Source organism: Lycium barbarum, chromosome 6 (assembly GCF_019175385.1).
Source record: "Lycium barbarum isolate Lr01 chromosome 6, ASM1917538v2, whole genome shotgun sequence".
Taxonomy (NCBI): Eukaryota; Viridiplantae; Streptophyta; class Magnoliopsida; order Solanales; family Solanaceae; genus Lycium; species Lycium barbarum.
The window spans coordinates 99,939,010-99,955,867 of NC_083342.1; the positions used below are offsets into that span (position 1 = coordinate 99,939,010).

Sequence of the window (16,858 nt, forward strand, 5' to 3'; positions counted from 1 at the left end):
TATGTATACATCAGTTCATTTCTGATAGATTCATAGAAATTAGAAAGACTTTAAAAAGTTGAATACTCAGTTGATTTACCCCTTATTACTATTACAACCAACATTTCAGAATAGTGAAATTTTTTTATCTCTTCATCATTTATAAAATCTTAGAAAATCTAAGAATGAATCATTGATAATTCGCCAGATCATTGATACAAAAAATATTCAAATACCAAATCCGACTTTTATATACTCCCCACAAACTAGAAGAAACTCGCGGGAAGGTCAAAGAAAGCACTTGTTCTTCCATTACAACAAACCAATATTACCAAGTTAAACAAGGAAGAAAAAAAACTCCCTGCAAACGATCAAAATCTCTAAATAATACAACCAGGTAGAAAAAAAAAATCATTGAGCCCTTGTATCCCACAAAGTTAGAACTGCAAGTTTAGTACCATTAAGAATCTTAACAGTACTCTAATTTTAAAAAGGAAAGAGAAATTCTGCCTTCTTTTCCAATTGTGACATTTGGTGTCCAATGCCTTCAAGAACATTAATGTCCTACTTTTATCCTTCATTCACTCTTTTTTTGTTCGGGTGTTCGACGAGTCCCCATCTTGATTTTGCCCCAACTGCTTTACACTAGCTTTGGCCTCTGCCAGGAATTTTGGATCAGGCTCATGTTTATCAGAGGGTTCTCTCATTGCCAGACAAATATAAAATGCAATAACCACATTCACCGATATGACAGCAACGAATCCACTCACTAATGTCATTGAATGGGGAGACATATCGGTCATACCTGTTCCAAATGTACAATGGTTAGTTTAGAATCATAAGCCACTTGACTAAAAGGAAAAAAGTATCAGGCTATCAGCGGAAAAAAGCATAATTATGCTGTCTGATTAAGATATCAGCACTTTTTTTTCTTTTTGAGAAGGAAGATATCAGCACTTATAGTTTAAGAAGAAAAAAGAAGATAGTAATCTTAAAGCTAATAGCAGCAAGAAGAACGAGAAAAGAACACTGTCGCCAGCACTTTGAAACGAACATCAGGGTATTATGACCTTAGCAGTAATATAGTGGTGATAACGATGACACCATTTCATAGCTCGAATCAAACCTCATACTATCCATCAGAAATATAGTTGAAAGATCTCTCTCTAGAACAATACATGAGGCATTAAAGCTTTTCTCAAATGTGTCATCCTGATGAAAATAATTGATTGCATTCACAGGTCTTGCTTTGTGGCTGTCTTGACACTTCTGGTAAAAGGCCACTGTGAAGCCATCTAAAACCCAGAGCTTATTCTTTACATTTTCCAAGATAGTACTAACCAAATGGTATGTGGTCATTCATACAGAAAAAATCACTTTGGTTTCTGAAAACTAGAGATAGTGATATTGTGCAACTTACGAAACCATTCAGGAGGCAATTTAAAGAGAAAAGGACCAAAATCGTCCCTTATGTTTGAGTTTTGAATCAAAACCATCCCTATCCTTTAACCTAGTTATAGTCCTCTAACTATGTCAAACTAGTGCATTTTTAGTACAAACTCACAGATTCCTCCAAAAACTAAAGAACCTAGTATAAGATCCACCCAACTTTACATTATTAGAAACACTACATCCTTAGTTTCAAAATTAAATTAAGCAGCTCTAGAGACCATGCCAGTTTTATTCAACAACAATATGTTTGTGGGTTATTTTACATCCCTCGGAACAATCCCACAAAGATGATCACATCCTTATCATAATTCAGCTCATCACATACTGTGCCTTTTGTTTTCTTCTTTCTTGATTTTGTTGCACTTTAGATTGACCATCATATCTTCACACTAACACACTGACTTCGAATTTAACTTCCAAGGATTACTTGTATCGGTCTTGAAACAAACGGACGGTATTTTATGTATTCAATATCATATGCTGGTTAACGTCAAACTAGTTAAATGTATCAGTTCAAATTGACACTCCAGTTAAAATGAAAAAAATATATTTGAAGGATTGGGTATGGAAAATCTTAGTTGGGACTCATTCGTATTAATCTTCATGTATGAGGTCATTCTTCCAGCCTGCTGGTTGAAATGGTTGGAACCAGTAATTGCATAAGGAGCATATTTTAATGTTAAAGATTGCATTCCGGTTTGATGTATCATGCATCACATATCGCCTGATAGTTCTACATATGGGACTTCTAAGACCTAAAAATACACCAAATCTGATTTGGTATGACTTGCTCCTAGGGTAGCAACCCAATATCTTACTTTGGGAGGAAAGCTGGACAAGTTATTTAGAATGGGTGGGTTGAGTTGGGTGAGTCTATTATCAAGTTCTGTTTATTTTTTATGGAATCTGTTAGTTTGTACTGAAAGTACATTGGTTTGCATAGTTAGAGGACTATTACTGCTCCAGGTTAAAGAAAAGGGATGGTTTTGATTCAAACTTCAAACATAAGGGACTATTTTGGCCCTTTTCTCGCAAGTTAAATCATAGAGAAATCTTAAAGGTCTACACAATTAAATTATAAATATAGACTAGACTTAATGTTGTGGTAAGTGGTAAGCTAAGATAAAAGAAATTCTGTCATTGCCCATACAGGTCTTCAATCACAAGACAAAACGACATTTCTTACTTGTAAGTGCTGCCAATGGGATTGCAACTCCAAACAATACACAACCAACAAAAAACTATATTATTGTGATTCCCTTATTCCATCAACCAAAAGTGTCTCAAAACTCAACCAACTTCATTTCGTAATAATCTCAAAGAAGTTTCCAGTTACTTTTATCTATAAGTATTCCAAATGGTGACAGGTTCTCTGGTCTCCAAAGCATGGATATTATACTTGCCTTTTCCTAGCTACTGTATCATGCACATTATTGATATTCTTTGTTATGTAAAACTATTAATGGATAGAGCAGGAATCAGCAAGCCTTGATAGGGTAATCACCCAGATATGTGTCCTAGAAGCTCAGCACAGCTAAACTTGGCTGCACCAGGAGGCGAACTAGTCACAAATCCGTCATAAGTACCTGCTATAGTTCATCATCTTCCACTCTATCCATGTTCTTTTTTTTTTCTTTTTTTTTTTTTTGATGACAAGGTAACCCGTAGCAGCAACCCTTTGGGTGCGGATAAGGTAAACCCCGCTCCTGTGGGATAGCCCGCAAACCACACAGGAGAGATAACCCGCACTAGGCAAGTAATGTACGACGAGCTCGACCCAGAAGGCAAATCCCCTACTTTCGTATGAAGGGGGTTTCGAACCTGAGACCTCGATTATGAAAGCCCCATGCTCAACCAACTGAGCCACCCTTCCGGGTTCTATCCATGTTCTTGTAAATTTAAAAACTCTGAGAAAAAGTATCAGGTGTGTTATTTAAGACATTAGCAAGGGGCACATTTTAGAGTGCTCTCCAACCAAAACAACCATGTCCTACAAAAAAAGGTTTCTTCTTTTCTCATTTGAATATTTGACAAAAGATAAGAATATAATTAAAATTATCTCCAGAACTTCTCTATGCACCATGACCAACCTCGCCCATTCTCAAGCAGAGAGCTCGGCATCAATATAATCACATTAATTCAATTAACAGAACGTATTGTGAGGCCAACATATAATAATTGTCCCTGGAACTCAGATGAAAGTGTGAAGAGACTTTGGTTCCCTTTGAATACATCAACTCAGATGGGTGAAGAAATTATCATTTCAAGCAACAAAGACTGCAGGGCAGCACGTAGTTGAGTAATTAATAGGCACAAATCTGTCACACGTTCCTCATGTTCCAAAACTGATGTGACTATGAACTAAATACCACTGTTATCAAATGTAAAAGCACAAAAAAAGGACAAGGCTCAAAGCATAACAACGAAAAGAAAGGCATAGTCCAAGGTTTTTGAATAATGAACTAATTAGAAGAAAACATTTCAATTATCTAAGACCAATAAATACCTACTTTGGGATGGCTATCAACTTCTGGCATGTATAATAGCCCAAATTTTTTAAACAAAATATTTTATCGAGTAAAGTTTGTATCAGAATATTTAGGGAAAGCTCACCAGGAATTAAGTCGTGGTTAAAGGCGTACAAAATTGCAATAGGAGCTGCCCACATAATCATAGATGTGATAAAGAACTTATTAACGACTCCTGCCATAGCTGCTATCAACCTGCGAAATAGAACAGATAGGATGAAATATAATTTGATAGAATCGTCTATGAAAGGACAGAAAAAAGAAATCAATTAAAATGAAGTTCATAAGGTAATTTTTTGCATGTAACAAAATCTTTCATTGCAGACTGATAAATATTTGATGCTTCTCTAATAGCTAATGATTGTCTTGCTTCCACAATTAGACAAGAGAAACAAAGTGTGTGATCCAGTCATTTGGACTTTCTTGTTTGACATGTTGTGTCATACAGGCTTGTCGATTAAAGCTAAGATTTTTCACTCCAAAATTCCAAATCTTTATCAAAGGAACACCTGAAGACTTTCATTTCAACTAGGGCCCTCGGCAAGGCAACTGAATACCAACCCCCTTCCCCTTGGTTGGTTAGGAAAGACTTGAGACTCTAATGAGAGACCTTTTGATTCTCAAAAAAAAAAAAAAAAATCATAATAATAATAGCTAGAAATAGACGCTGAAATTGCTTTATATGAGTAAATTGTTAATCCAAGCACAAAAATACTAGTTGGGGCCTTGAATTCCAGCTGCATCTGTATAGTATTTCCACACCCTGGTGGCAAATATACCCGTAAGAAATAAATGATCCATGGATTCCAGCTGAGGTGAAGGACAACATAGACACCTAGAAACAACAGCAATGCCACATTTAGCTAAAACTTCATCAACAGGCAGTTTTGCTTTCCATAGCCTCCATTAGAAGAATGAAATCCTAAAAGGAAGCCCCTTCACCCATATGTTCCTAAACTGTTGTGCTGCAGTTTGCCTTGTTCTCAGCAATTCCCATGCACTACTAACTGTAAACTTCCCAGAGCTTGTCATCAACTACCATGAATAATCACATTCATCAGATATTATGGGATTGGATAGGTGCTGCTTAAGGGCACCAGCCTAAAGAGGTGCTATGTTCAGATACTAGTCCTGATCTGGTAAAGGTGACAGTTAAAGTAGTTAGCCTAGAGTTTCTTGAAAATAATTGAATTGAACTGTACCTTCTCATTGCCCTTCTCAAGCTGCACTTACAGAAGGAGAGAACCAGCCTAAAGAGGCGCTATGTTCAGATACTAAAGAGGTGCTATGCCCTTAAACTAATTGCACTTACAGGAGGTGGACAGATTCTTGAATTGAATTGTACCTTCTCATTGCCCTTCTCAAGCTGCACTTACAGAAGGAGAGCACCAGCCTAAAGAGGTGCTATGTTCAGATACTGCTGATCTGGTACAGGTGACAGTTAAAGTAGTTAGCCTAGAGTTTGTATGGGCAAAATGTATCATATGTAGAACTGACCTTAATGGTGGTATTAACATCTTTGATGTTCATTCCATTAGGTTGGAACTGCTTGTGGTGCAGATTGCTCATATAATGGTTTAAGTTCTTTTAGAATGAAACTGCTTTCCAAGGAGTAAAAGCTGAAGTTGGAAGAGTGCATTCCAGTTTTGATAGCCTGAAGAAGATTCATTTGGATTTGATTCCACTGCACCTGGTGAGAGCTTTGAGGTTTTTCAAAATGTGGCATCAATCCATGGCATCAACACTGCTTGCATTAAGTCTACTGCTGCTTTCTTTTTCTATTTGTGGCGGTTTCTGTTAACTTGTTTATTTGAGCAAGTTGACTGTTTTTCCAGTTTTCCCTTTTTTTCCCTGCTGATCCTTTGATCAGTTGGTGTTTTCTGTTTGTTGGCTTTTGTCCTCTCTATCCTGTACACTATTCTTTTCATTAATGGAATAAACCCCTATGATAGTGGAATTTAAATTATTATTTTTTTTAAATACTAGTTTGAACTAACACTCAAAATTCTGTCAAGTGCATGGATTCATCCTCTTTTTTCTCCTTCATTCCTCATTCTCGTCATAGACATGGACAGATTAATGCAATAAGCATAATACAAATTTCTTTGCTTCGTCATTCTGCTTTCAAGTTCGTATGTCCTTTAGGAACTATTAGGTTCAGAGATGAGATTGTTTGGCCTTCAAATAACCCCTAGCCTTGAGGAAATATACTTCTATGAACTACCATTAAATATTCTTTTTATCAGGACCATAGGATCTAGAACAACGGACTGCATAATATGCAAGTTTTTTCTTGAATTTAGAGAGCAAAAATACAATTTGGGAAGTCAATACAAATGAAATATAATCCAGAATCTATATTTTATAATATTGCAAAGTTATATGGACCCAGAGATTTGCTTCTAGAGAATTGTGTACAAAAATGTTTCATATCAATGCGAATAAACAATGAAGATAACTTTTGAGCTTCCAGTATCACAATATACACCCAAACAGAGAAAAAGGAAAATTAAAAAACACAAGATTTAGCTTACCTTGGCAAAAAAGCGAAGAACAATTGCAGAGTTTGATAAAACAGTAGGAAATAGGAAAGTGGCACCAAGAGATTTGACACAGAGATACCAATGGGAGGTTATATAACCGTCTTTACCTGTTCTACATTTAGTCAGAGCGAAATGTGAGACTCAGCAGTACAAAATGTTGAGAAAATTTCAAATAAATTAAAAGAAATTTAATGGCCAAAATGTTGTTGAGAAAATTTCAAATAAATTAAAAGAAATTTAATGGCTAAATAGCAGGAGAACGAAGAAAATGCAAAGACCAACCTAATCCTATTATTGTTCAATCTGGTAGTACAACAAATGTGGCAATCCAAGGAACAAACATTTATGAGTAATAACCAAAGAAGTTAGAACTTAAGGAAGATCAAGATGGTTACTGAACATCTCAATGGTGAGGCTTTAGCACCTCTTTAGTATCTGAACATAGCGCCTCTTTAGGCTGGTTCTCTCCTTCTGTAAGTGCAGCTTGAGAAGGGCAATGAGAAGGTACAGTTCAATTCAATTATTTTCAAGAAACTCTAGGCTAACTACTTTAACTGTCACCTTTACTAGATCAGGACTAGTATCTGAACATAGCACCTCTTTAGGCTGGTGCCCTTAAGCAGCACCTATCCAATCCCATAATATCTGATGAATGTGATTATTCATGGTGGTTGATGACAAGCTCTGGGAAGTTTACAGTTAGTAGTGCATGAGAATTGCCGAGAACAAGACAAACTGCAGCACAACAGTTTAGGAACATATGGGTGAAGGGGCTTCCTTTTAGGATTTCATTCTTCTAATGGAGGCTATGGAAAGCAAAACTGCCTGTTGATGAAGTTTTAGCTAAATGTGGCATTGCTGTTGTTTCTAGGTGTCTATGTTGCCCTTCACCTCAGCTGGAATCCATGGATCATTTATTTCTTACGGGTATATTTGCCACCAGGGTGTGGAAATACTATACAGATGCAGTTGGGGTCAAAACACCTAAAGGGCAAACAAAAACAAACCAAATGAGTAAGGTAGGGGTCAAAACAAATGATTTCCATTTTCTCCCTAAACAACTCGTATAGATTCAGCCTTAATATAATCATTCAAGTATCAAATCATCACTTCAAAGGCCTCACTAATCCATTTTTAATGAGACTAGCCATGAATAGTTTATTTTTATATCTCTATTGTCTTACATTAGTTTAACTCAGCAATAAAGGGTTAAACCCCCCCCCCCCCAACGTATAGCCAGATTAATTATGACGCACCCAACCTTTGCGGGCGACCTATTACCCCCCAGTCTTAATTTTTCAGTATTTTAGTGACCTTTTTTTACTAACGTGGCAAAAAAAAAAATTGAAGCCTAGTTGCACAGTGGAGAGTGTTGCACACTCTCCGCCACATTGGTGCCACGCTGCTGCCACGTCACTGCCACTTTTCCCTTTTTTTTTCATTTGATTTTTCTTTTATTAATTATAATTATTACTTATATTTACCACTGTGGCGGCGGTGTGGCAGCAGCGGCGGCAGTGGTTGCTGCTACTGCGTTGCTGCTGCTGCGGTGTTGCTGTCGCTGCGGTGTGGCGGCGGCAGCGGCGGTGATTGAGGAGAAAGAAGAAGAAAGAGAAAAATAAATTGCATTTAACAATTGAAATGTGAAAGAGAGGGAGTGTGGGGGTGGGGTGAGAGGATAAAATATAAATAAATTTTTAAAAATTAATTTTTATTAAAATATCTCGTTTGGACCATTTTCACTCGCCATATTTTTTTTTTGCCACGTCAGTCAAAAATGGTACTAAAATGCTGAAAAATTAAGACTAGGGGGTAATAGGTCGCCCGCAAAGGTTGGGTGCGTCATAATTAATCTGGCTATACGTTGGGGGGGTTTTAATGTATTTTCCCTTAGTTTAACTTAGCATTAAAGGGTTAACAACACATTCTTTAGGTTCTAACTTCTTCAAACATGAACTTCAATTAATCAGTTACTCAGGATTACAGTAAACCACATCATTCAGATAACTCCCAACAATTCTCAACACAATCCACAAATACACATTGAAGTCAAAGCTAAAGGTCACAATCACTTGAATAAGTAACAAAATCGTACAGGGAGTGAAAAAGATAGTCATTTGTCTATACCAACCATAAGTAAAGCATAAGCTTATTTTCTTGAACATAGTTGAGCTAGTCACAGCCTTGACAAGTTTTCCCAACCAATAATCAATCTAACAGCATGTCCTCTATATGTTAACCATAGCATAAGAAATATACTAATCACTTTAACTTATACCAACAATATAACCATATTACTACATGTTAAAGCTATATTATAAGCTAAGGAGTTTCCATTACATAGAGCAATTGAACTAGATTTGATCAAGTAAAAATCTAAGAATGTGACTGATTATACATAACTAAACATGCTTACATTTAATTGACTAAATCAAATTAGCACTAAATATACAAACACATCCTACTGTAATTAGCTAATCTACCTAACACATAGCATACACGAATACATATGAACTAAAAAAAACAAAACAAAGCAGACACAAACATATGCTAACACATATTAACTATGACTAAACTAGCTCGGAGATTAACTAATGGAAACACATAAATAGAGAATTACTAACATAAACAGAAAATTACTAAAATAAACGAGAAGGAAAAGGAATTACCTTTTTTAAGGGCAGCCTTTGGTCGAGATTGAAATTGGAGATCCTTTGCTCCTCAAACCCCAACTCAGCCACAAAGAAGAATAAAATTTAGACTAAATCCCAAACTTTGAAGAAAATAAGCAAGGGTTCCACTTCTAGTTGGATCCCTTTGCTAAAATTTATAGGTTTCAGGATTTTTGCACTTATGAAAATGCTTGTGTGTGTAACAAGGGATAATAGGGGTTCGTTATATAGAACCCCAAGACTCTAATATTTTCGTCCATAACCTATGTGGGACATTTGAAATTGCAAGGGTTTCTCTTTGAATCCATGTGATTCATTGACAACCAATAGAAATCGAGAACAAGCGGACAAAAACCATTAAGGTTTCGTCCTTGTTTGTGCGAGAAAGCAAAAGAAAGAGAGATGAGGGTTTTTACCTTCATATATGGTTGACATGCGGTAGAGTGGAGGAGAGAGAGAAAGAGCATTAATTGCTCTTGCCCAAAATGCCTTGACAACACTGATCAAAACTGTAAATACCTGAATATTTTATGTGACGAAGGGAGAAATTTATCTCTCCGGCGGCTAGGGTTTCGACCCTTTTCTACAAAAAAGGAAAATGAGAGGGGCGTTTGCGAGCCCGTTTGGATTGGCTTACAGCTTAAAGTTGTTTGCAGCTTATAAGCTTAAAAAAATAAGTTGGGGTAGTCCAACTTATTTTTTTTGCAAATGGGTCCAATTATTTTTTTAAGCTTATTTTAAGCATAAAATGACTTTAAGCTGGTCAGCCAAACACTCAAAAAAACTGAAAACAGCTTATAAGCCAACTTATAAGCCAATCCAAACGGGCTCTGGGTATATTGTAGTGATATAAGGGATGTTGGGCCGGGTCCCGGTGAAAGGAATAGGCTTGCTGCCCAATTCATGTAACTCACGAATTATGAAGGGGAAAGGGACAATTTTGCAAAAGATGGTCGTAATTGAAATCTCAACTTATAAGTCAAACATTTCAGTCGTACCCATATTTAAAGTGTAGAAATTAAATAATCATCTCAAAAGTGACCACAATTAACACGTAATTTCATTGACAATTTCAATTTTAACCAATTTTGAAAGTAATTGCAATTTTAAAGTCAAATAAACTATAATACTGAGATGTAATTGATTATTTATTCAATGAATCATATTTCTCAATTTAATGGAGTAAAATACCCCTATCAATTGATTAAATTGTTTTCACTATTTTGAGTTTGAATTTTAATAAATATGTTTGAAATTTTATCACACCCCAAAACCCACTCTAGACGTGACCGGCATCCGACGTCATGAACAACATCGGAAGAACCTAAAAGATGCAATAACAATACTTGAACAGATAATAAGAAGTGCAGCATTTGATCAAACAAAATACAACAAGTAACAGAATTCCCCAACAACTGAAGAATTTGTTGCAACAAATTATGTAACTGTTGCAACAAGTGAATAGGTTGTTGCAACAGATTCTTCAGTTGTTGAATAAGTGATTAAGATGTTGTATATCTTCTACAAACACAACCAAATAACTGAAGCAATGTCCAACAGATTTATAGTTGTTGCAACATATTGTATACTTGTTGCGACAAGTGTATAACTTGTTGTAACAACTATAAATCTGTTGGACATCTTCTACAAACAGAACCAAAAAACTGAAGCTAAGTCCAACAGATTTGTAGTTGTTGCAACATATTGTATACTTGTTGCAACAACTAAAAATTTGTTGGATATCTTCTACAAACAGAACCAAAAAACTGAAGCTATGTCCAACAGATTTGTAGTTGTTGCAACATATTTTTTCTTGTTGGCACAAGTGTAGAAATTGTTGCAACAACTAAAAATCTGTTGGACATAGCTTCTATAAACAGAACCAGATAAATACTAGGACAAGAACAAAAAAATCATCTATTGGATATGTACTCCTAAACCCTGAACCATACCAGGACAACAACAGAAAAAAAAACATTTATTTGACTACAAACACACAACAACAACAACAACAAGATGGATTTTATCCAAGCTTTTCCTAAACACTTAACCAAACCAAAACAACAAGCATCTACTTCCAAGACAACAGCCAAATCGTCTACTACAGACACACAATCATACAAGTTAAACAAAATACACCAAATGTACGTGCAATAATTGTTTATCCTTTCTTTTCCTAAACCATACCATAACAGGACAACACCAACACCAACACCAACATCAACATCAACATCAACACCAACACCAACACCAACACTAACACTAACACCAACACCAACACCAACACCAACAACAGTATTTCACTACAAAATACATTAAATAGAGGTTTTTAAAGCAAGCAACCTCAGCAAATGTCTGCAACTGTCAAACAAGTGCTGAAGTTGCTGCAGCAACTTACTCATCTGTTCGAAAAAGTCAACAAGATTGCAAGCCATTTTTTTGAAATCTTAAGGAGAACAAAAACAAAAACATCACAAAAAACCATAATTTGAGAACAATGTACGCTATTTACAAACGCAAAAACCCCAACAAGTCAAACAAATACCCCAAATAAGGGTTTCTCGAACAAGGAACAATAAAATAAACAACATTGAAGACAAACCCATGTTCTTCTTCTTCTTTTTCTACAACCAAAATCATCAATTTCTACCAAATAACTTTTGGAACAAGTGAAACAAAAACTTTACCTTGATATTAAAGAAGAAGCAGCAGCAGCGGCACCTATATACGAGGGTGAAGAAGAAGATGACAAGAAAAGAGAAGAGATGAGAGACGTCCAAGTAGGGGTGGGCGTTCGGTTCTTCGGTTCGGTTTCCCTTACTTCGTTTCGGCTATTTCGGTTTCGGTGTTTTGAAAGTGGACACCGAACACCGAACCAAACTAGTTCGGTTCGGTTCGGTTCTTTCAGTTTCGATTTTTTGAAGTTTGGTTCGGTTCGGTTTCGGTTTTTTCAATTCGGTGTTTTCAATTCAGGCTTTCAGCACCACAATTTCAGCAGCGCAGTTCAGCAGCAGCTGAAACTGCGGCAGCAGCGCAGCCTCGATGTACAAAAATGTTTTGCTGTAATAGTTGGAAGCTTAGAATTAACAACTAAACATACAAACAAACCACCAAAGAGACAACACCAACTCGGCGATCAGTCATAAATTTAACAGTACTCTTCCAATCCAAACATATCAAGCTGCAGCACCAAGCAGCAATCAACAAGAAACCATAAACAAACAACAAATATGGGGTCTGAGGAGGGTAGGGTGTACGCAGACCTTACCCTACCTTAGTTGTTATAGCAAACTGCTGTTATAAAAACACGTACGATATAGCATAATATGAAAAGTTTGTTCCAAAGAGAATATAGCCATTATAGTGAAATGTCATTATAGAGGATGACTGAGGTAGCAAGGTCTGATTGTAACTAATGACACGGATGCCATAGAATAAAATTAGATGCTACAGATAAACCCGACCTGGTACTCAGCAAACTAAAAACCCAGGAGATGGATCTAATTTCAGATGAATCAACCAGTCCTTAGCTTCAACTTCTCCACATACATACTGAATTGATCGACTAACAGCAATAACTCACAATATTACAAGTATAGACACTAGGCTTATATTCACAATCGAAATACTGGCTACCAAATAGGCCTTTTCAGTAAACAGAAATAAAAGGAATTTGCCTTAGCTGGGGTTTGGAAAGCGCATTTGCCAACAATGGAATAAAGATCAACAGAAGGAAAGAAGGCTGTTAAATTTTAACAAGGAAATTAACAGTTAAATGCAAGGTAAGAGAATGATGTTAGATTTACATTACAATTTAATCACTTCCAACACAGGTTTTCCTAACATAAGAGAACTCAACACATTAAATCAATAGCAAGCCGAAGTGCCAAATCAAGTATCTGCAATGAATCTTTGAAATTTCAAAAGAACATCTTGTAAAATGGAAAAATGGCATAATCTTTTGACATATAGGTGACAGCAAAGAAATTAAAAGAACACATTTTGCACAAGTCGACTCACGAACTCATCAATAAAAAAAGACAGTTTAAACGGACAAACAACACAGCAGCCAAACAGAGAGATCTCAAACAACTACCCATTTAATTACAACAAATTCACAACCACCACATATCATGTTACAACAATCAAAACAGTAGCAAGAAACTCACATCAACTAGTGAAAGAACAGATGAAGTCGATTAGGAGAAGTGTGAGAGAGAGAGAATTCGCCGCCAGAAGTGACGACTGAGATTAGGAGAACTGAGAGAGAGAAATACTTACTCTGTCGCCGCCGGAACTTGAAAAAGAAGTCGCCACCGAGATTGGAAGAGTAGCCGCCGCCGGAGCTGTGAACAGTGAAGTTCTGAGACAGTGAACTGAGAAGTGAAAATTAAATGAGACAGTCAACTGAGAAGTGAAAATTAAATTAGGAATAGGGATACGTAAGGTTAGAACTTAGATGTGTGAAGATGGAAGATGGATACATTAGGTTATTTGGTACAAAACAATGAAAGTGGGCTTTTTTTTTTGTACTTATCTAACCTCTGATGATTGATATTTGATACAAAATAATGAAAGTGGGCTTGGATTTTATTTATTTTGGGCTTAAATTTAATGGGCATGGGCTTAGACTATTTAATATTTTTGGGCTAATACATAATATTTCGGTTTAAACTGAAAAACCGAATACTAAACCCCGAACACCGAACCGAATCCCGAAATTTTTGAAAATTGAAACCGAACCCGAACCGAAAACCCGAAAAATCGAATTAATTCGGTTCGGTCCGGTTTTTCGGTTTTCAGTAATTATGCCCACCCCTACGTCCAAGTGAAGGAGATTAACTGTTTGCTTGGGAGTTTTGATTTTGAAATATGGAAGAAGTGCGAGGGAGTTGTGGGAGGGAACGATTTAGGATGTTTTGAATAATGGGTGGGTGTTTTAGTATAATGGGTGGGTGTTTTGGGTTTTTTTGTAGTTTGTAAAAGATTAAGAAGTTTTAAAAATTATATTTTGGACCCCAATCTTCTTAATCCCAAATTTAATTGGGTTTTGATGTGGGGTGGGCCCCACACGTCACCTTTAGTAATTTGAAAAGTTAATTCTTCGTAATAAGTCCCTTATGTTGGAGACTTTTTAATGCACGTTGTCCCGAGGCAAGTCCACATCCAACATAGGACCAGTGTCATTAGTAAATGGGTTCCGTCATTTGGCTTCCTCCGGCCTATTCTCCGAACTGTCCACTAAATTTTTACCCATCCTTCGAGTGTGTAGCACAAATTTGGCTGGAAAAAAGGTCATTTTATTAGTGCAAGAAATCATGAACTTATGATATTTTTGTTATTACTGCAAGAAATCATGAACTTAGGATATTTTTGTCACAACTCCAAAGTACTTGTGACTCCAAATCATGCTTGAGATGAGGAAAACATAAACTAAAAGAGACTAAGAGATCAAACTCTTATATTCAAAAGATGGAGAAAATACTTTGAAACGATAGTGATATAGTACTTTCTCTGTTAATTATCATAGAGGACAAATTGGGAGAAGGATGCACCCTATTATATTAAGTCTCGAAGCACTTATAATCCCGCTTCATCATCGGCTTGCCGCTTCATCATCCACATATTCACTAATGAATTTTATATCCAGTTTTTTTCTCTCTTTTCAACCAATAGAAGTAAAATTACATGCAAAGAAAATTCAAGTTATGTCACACTTGACAATCATGAAGAAAACAAGACAGAAATCAGAAAACCCATAAATCAAAGGAACTATAATATTACAAACTCACAGTAACATAAAAGAAAAAGAAAAGAGTTGATCATGAGTGGATGTTACCTTTTGATTTTTGAAGAAAGAGTAGAGAGAAGCGGACATAACCTCAAACGGAGACAAAGGGTCGAAACGTTATTTTAGGGATAGGAGAAACATGTTTCTGTGACTTATGATGGCCCTCTTTGCCCAAATAAATGTGAATTGAAGGTTTTGAAAACTGATGTCTTTAATATTTCACTCTCTTTCTATAGTAACTCTATGAGGATTTAATTAAAGTTTAAAGATTATACGGAAAAGGCTCAAATATGTCATTCAACTATCGAAAATGGCTCATTTGTGCCACTCATCAATAGTTTGGCTCATTTATGCCATTGAACTATAGGAAATGACTCATTTATGCCACTCATCAATAGTTTGACTCATTTATGTCATCGCCCGTTAATAAAAATGACTCATTCATGCCATATTTCATTAAAGTTGGTTTTACAATACCATATATGACAGGTGACCTCCAACTAGATTATGGTTGTGGGTGGGTAAGGTGTATGGGTGGGATATTTATATTTACACATTTTTAATGTAGAAAAAAGCCCAAAAAAAAAGAGAAAAAAAAATAGGAGAAAAAAAAAAGGATCCTTGGCCAAAGATATAGTTTATTGAACCTTGTATTTCAATGAATCTAGAACCTATTAATGGTCGACAGCTGAGTGAGTACTTTACGCCAACTGAATTATGTTACCTTCATGTGCTAGCCAAGATGTTTTGCTTCGCAATTGGGAAAACTGGTAGCAAATTTTGTGATACTTTGTCACTTATCTCGCAACAGACTGACTCAAAGGGAAAAACATGAAATCCAAATGACGAAAGAAAAATAAAAGATAAAGATGAAAAGAGATTAACAAAAGGATGGAGTCCGGAATCAAAATGCCCCCCAAAAAATCATTTATAACCTTTACTTGGACTTCGAACAACATCTCGTCCAGGAGACTACCTCATATTCACCACCACACCCATCTCAGGAGCCTACTCAGGCGCCTGTTGACACACAGGTTTGATTAAATAAATAACGTTAAAGTATTCAATATAAATAAGAAATGGTACTAATATTTATATACTTTTCAGGTTCATCCTTCGGCTCTTGCGGTGTTGACTCCCAACGAAGAAGAGGTCGAGTTTCCAGACCCAACTCAGCCTGAGGTTCTGAGCGTACCAGCGGGACTAGATCCCAAGAAGAAGCACGTTCTAGTTAAGGACGCAAGGGCTAGGGGAAGATGAGATGATCATGACTTGGAGCGCTCGGTTATTAAGAGAAAAAAGGGCGATGGAGACTATGGCGAGGGCGGTGGGGATGGTATGAGCCTTAGGCCTAGGGATAGTCTCTGGCATACTACATGTGGGACCCATCCTCGATAGTGTATATACATTAGTGTTGTACAATTTATCGTAAATATTATCTATTTTTTACATATTTATAAATATTATCTTAGTCTTTATTATTGTTTATAGTTTCACATCCTAAATTGATAATAAAAAAAAAAACGTGACACATTCGAAATAGAGTTAAGCATTAATTTAAAAATAAGACGAAACCCTAAAAGATAAATAACTTAAAGCTAATGACTACAAGTCTTCAAACAAAAAAGGACTTCGAGCACTTTTCAACCACTAAAACGACAATCCAAAGTATTGCGTATTTTTGATGTGTTGAGCCTATTTTATTAATTGTACAAATATAACTAGAGTTCTATATAAAATATTGAAGTTCCGGAATCTCAAAGCATAATTAATATACGGCTAAACTACGCAAAAAGGAGTGAAAATGTAATGTTTTGGAAAATGACGGAGTCCTATAGGGCAATATTTTACTACGTTATAGGTGAGAGATACATTTGTATAGCGCTATAGCGC

General features: G+C 36.1%; 1 protein-coding gene across 13 annotated transcripts; it reads right to left on the reverse strand.

Annotated features, from left to right (window-relative positions):
* Positions 1 to 267: 267 nt before the first annotated feature.
* LOC132645007 (uncharacterized) lies at positions 268 to 11,397 on the reverse strand. 13 transcript variants are annotated; one of them, XM_060361737.1, is made up of 4 exons: positions 9,591 to 9,799; positions 9,172 to 9,214; positions 4,045 to 4,154; positions 268 to 784 (listed from the first exon to the last, which is right to left on the reverse strand). In XM_060361737.1, exons 3-4 carry the CDS (start codon positions 4,139 to 4,141, stop codon positions 561 to 563), a joined length of 321 nt encoding a protein of 106 aa, XP_060217720.1. In that variant the 5' UTR covers positions 4,142 to 4,154; positions 9,172 to 9,214; positions 9,591 to 9,799; the 3' UTR covers positions 268 to 560. The 13 variants fall into 13 exon arrangements, with proteins under 13 accessions (XP_060217720.1, XP_060217718.1, XP_060217717.1 ...); XM_060361735.1 differs by having other exon boundaries at positions 9,172 to 9,222; XM_060361734.1 differs by having other exon boundaries at positions 9,172 to 9,234.
* Between the last annotated feature and the right edge of the window lie 5,461 nt (positions 11,398 to 16,858).

What these genes read in the sequence shown, in the direction of transcription:
- LOC132645007 (XM_060361726.1), bottom strand. Translation starts at nt 9,641, where the DNA reads ATGCTCTTTCTCTCTCTCCTCCACTCTACCGCATGTCAACCATATATG. An exon ending in CATGTCAACCATATATGAAG is followed by an intron (nt 9,215 to 9,590) that starts GTAAAAACCCTC and finishes TGAGGAGCAAAG; the next exon opens with GATCTCCAATTTCAATCTCG. An exon ending in AAAGGCTGCCCTTAAAAAAG is followed by an intron (nt 6,610 to 9,171) that starts GTAATTCCTTTT and finishes AATGTAGAACAG; the next exon opens with GTAAAGACGGTTATATAACC.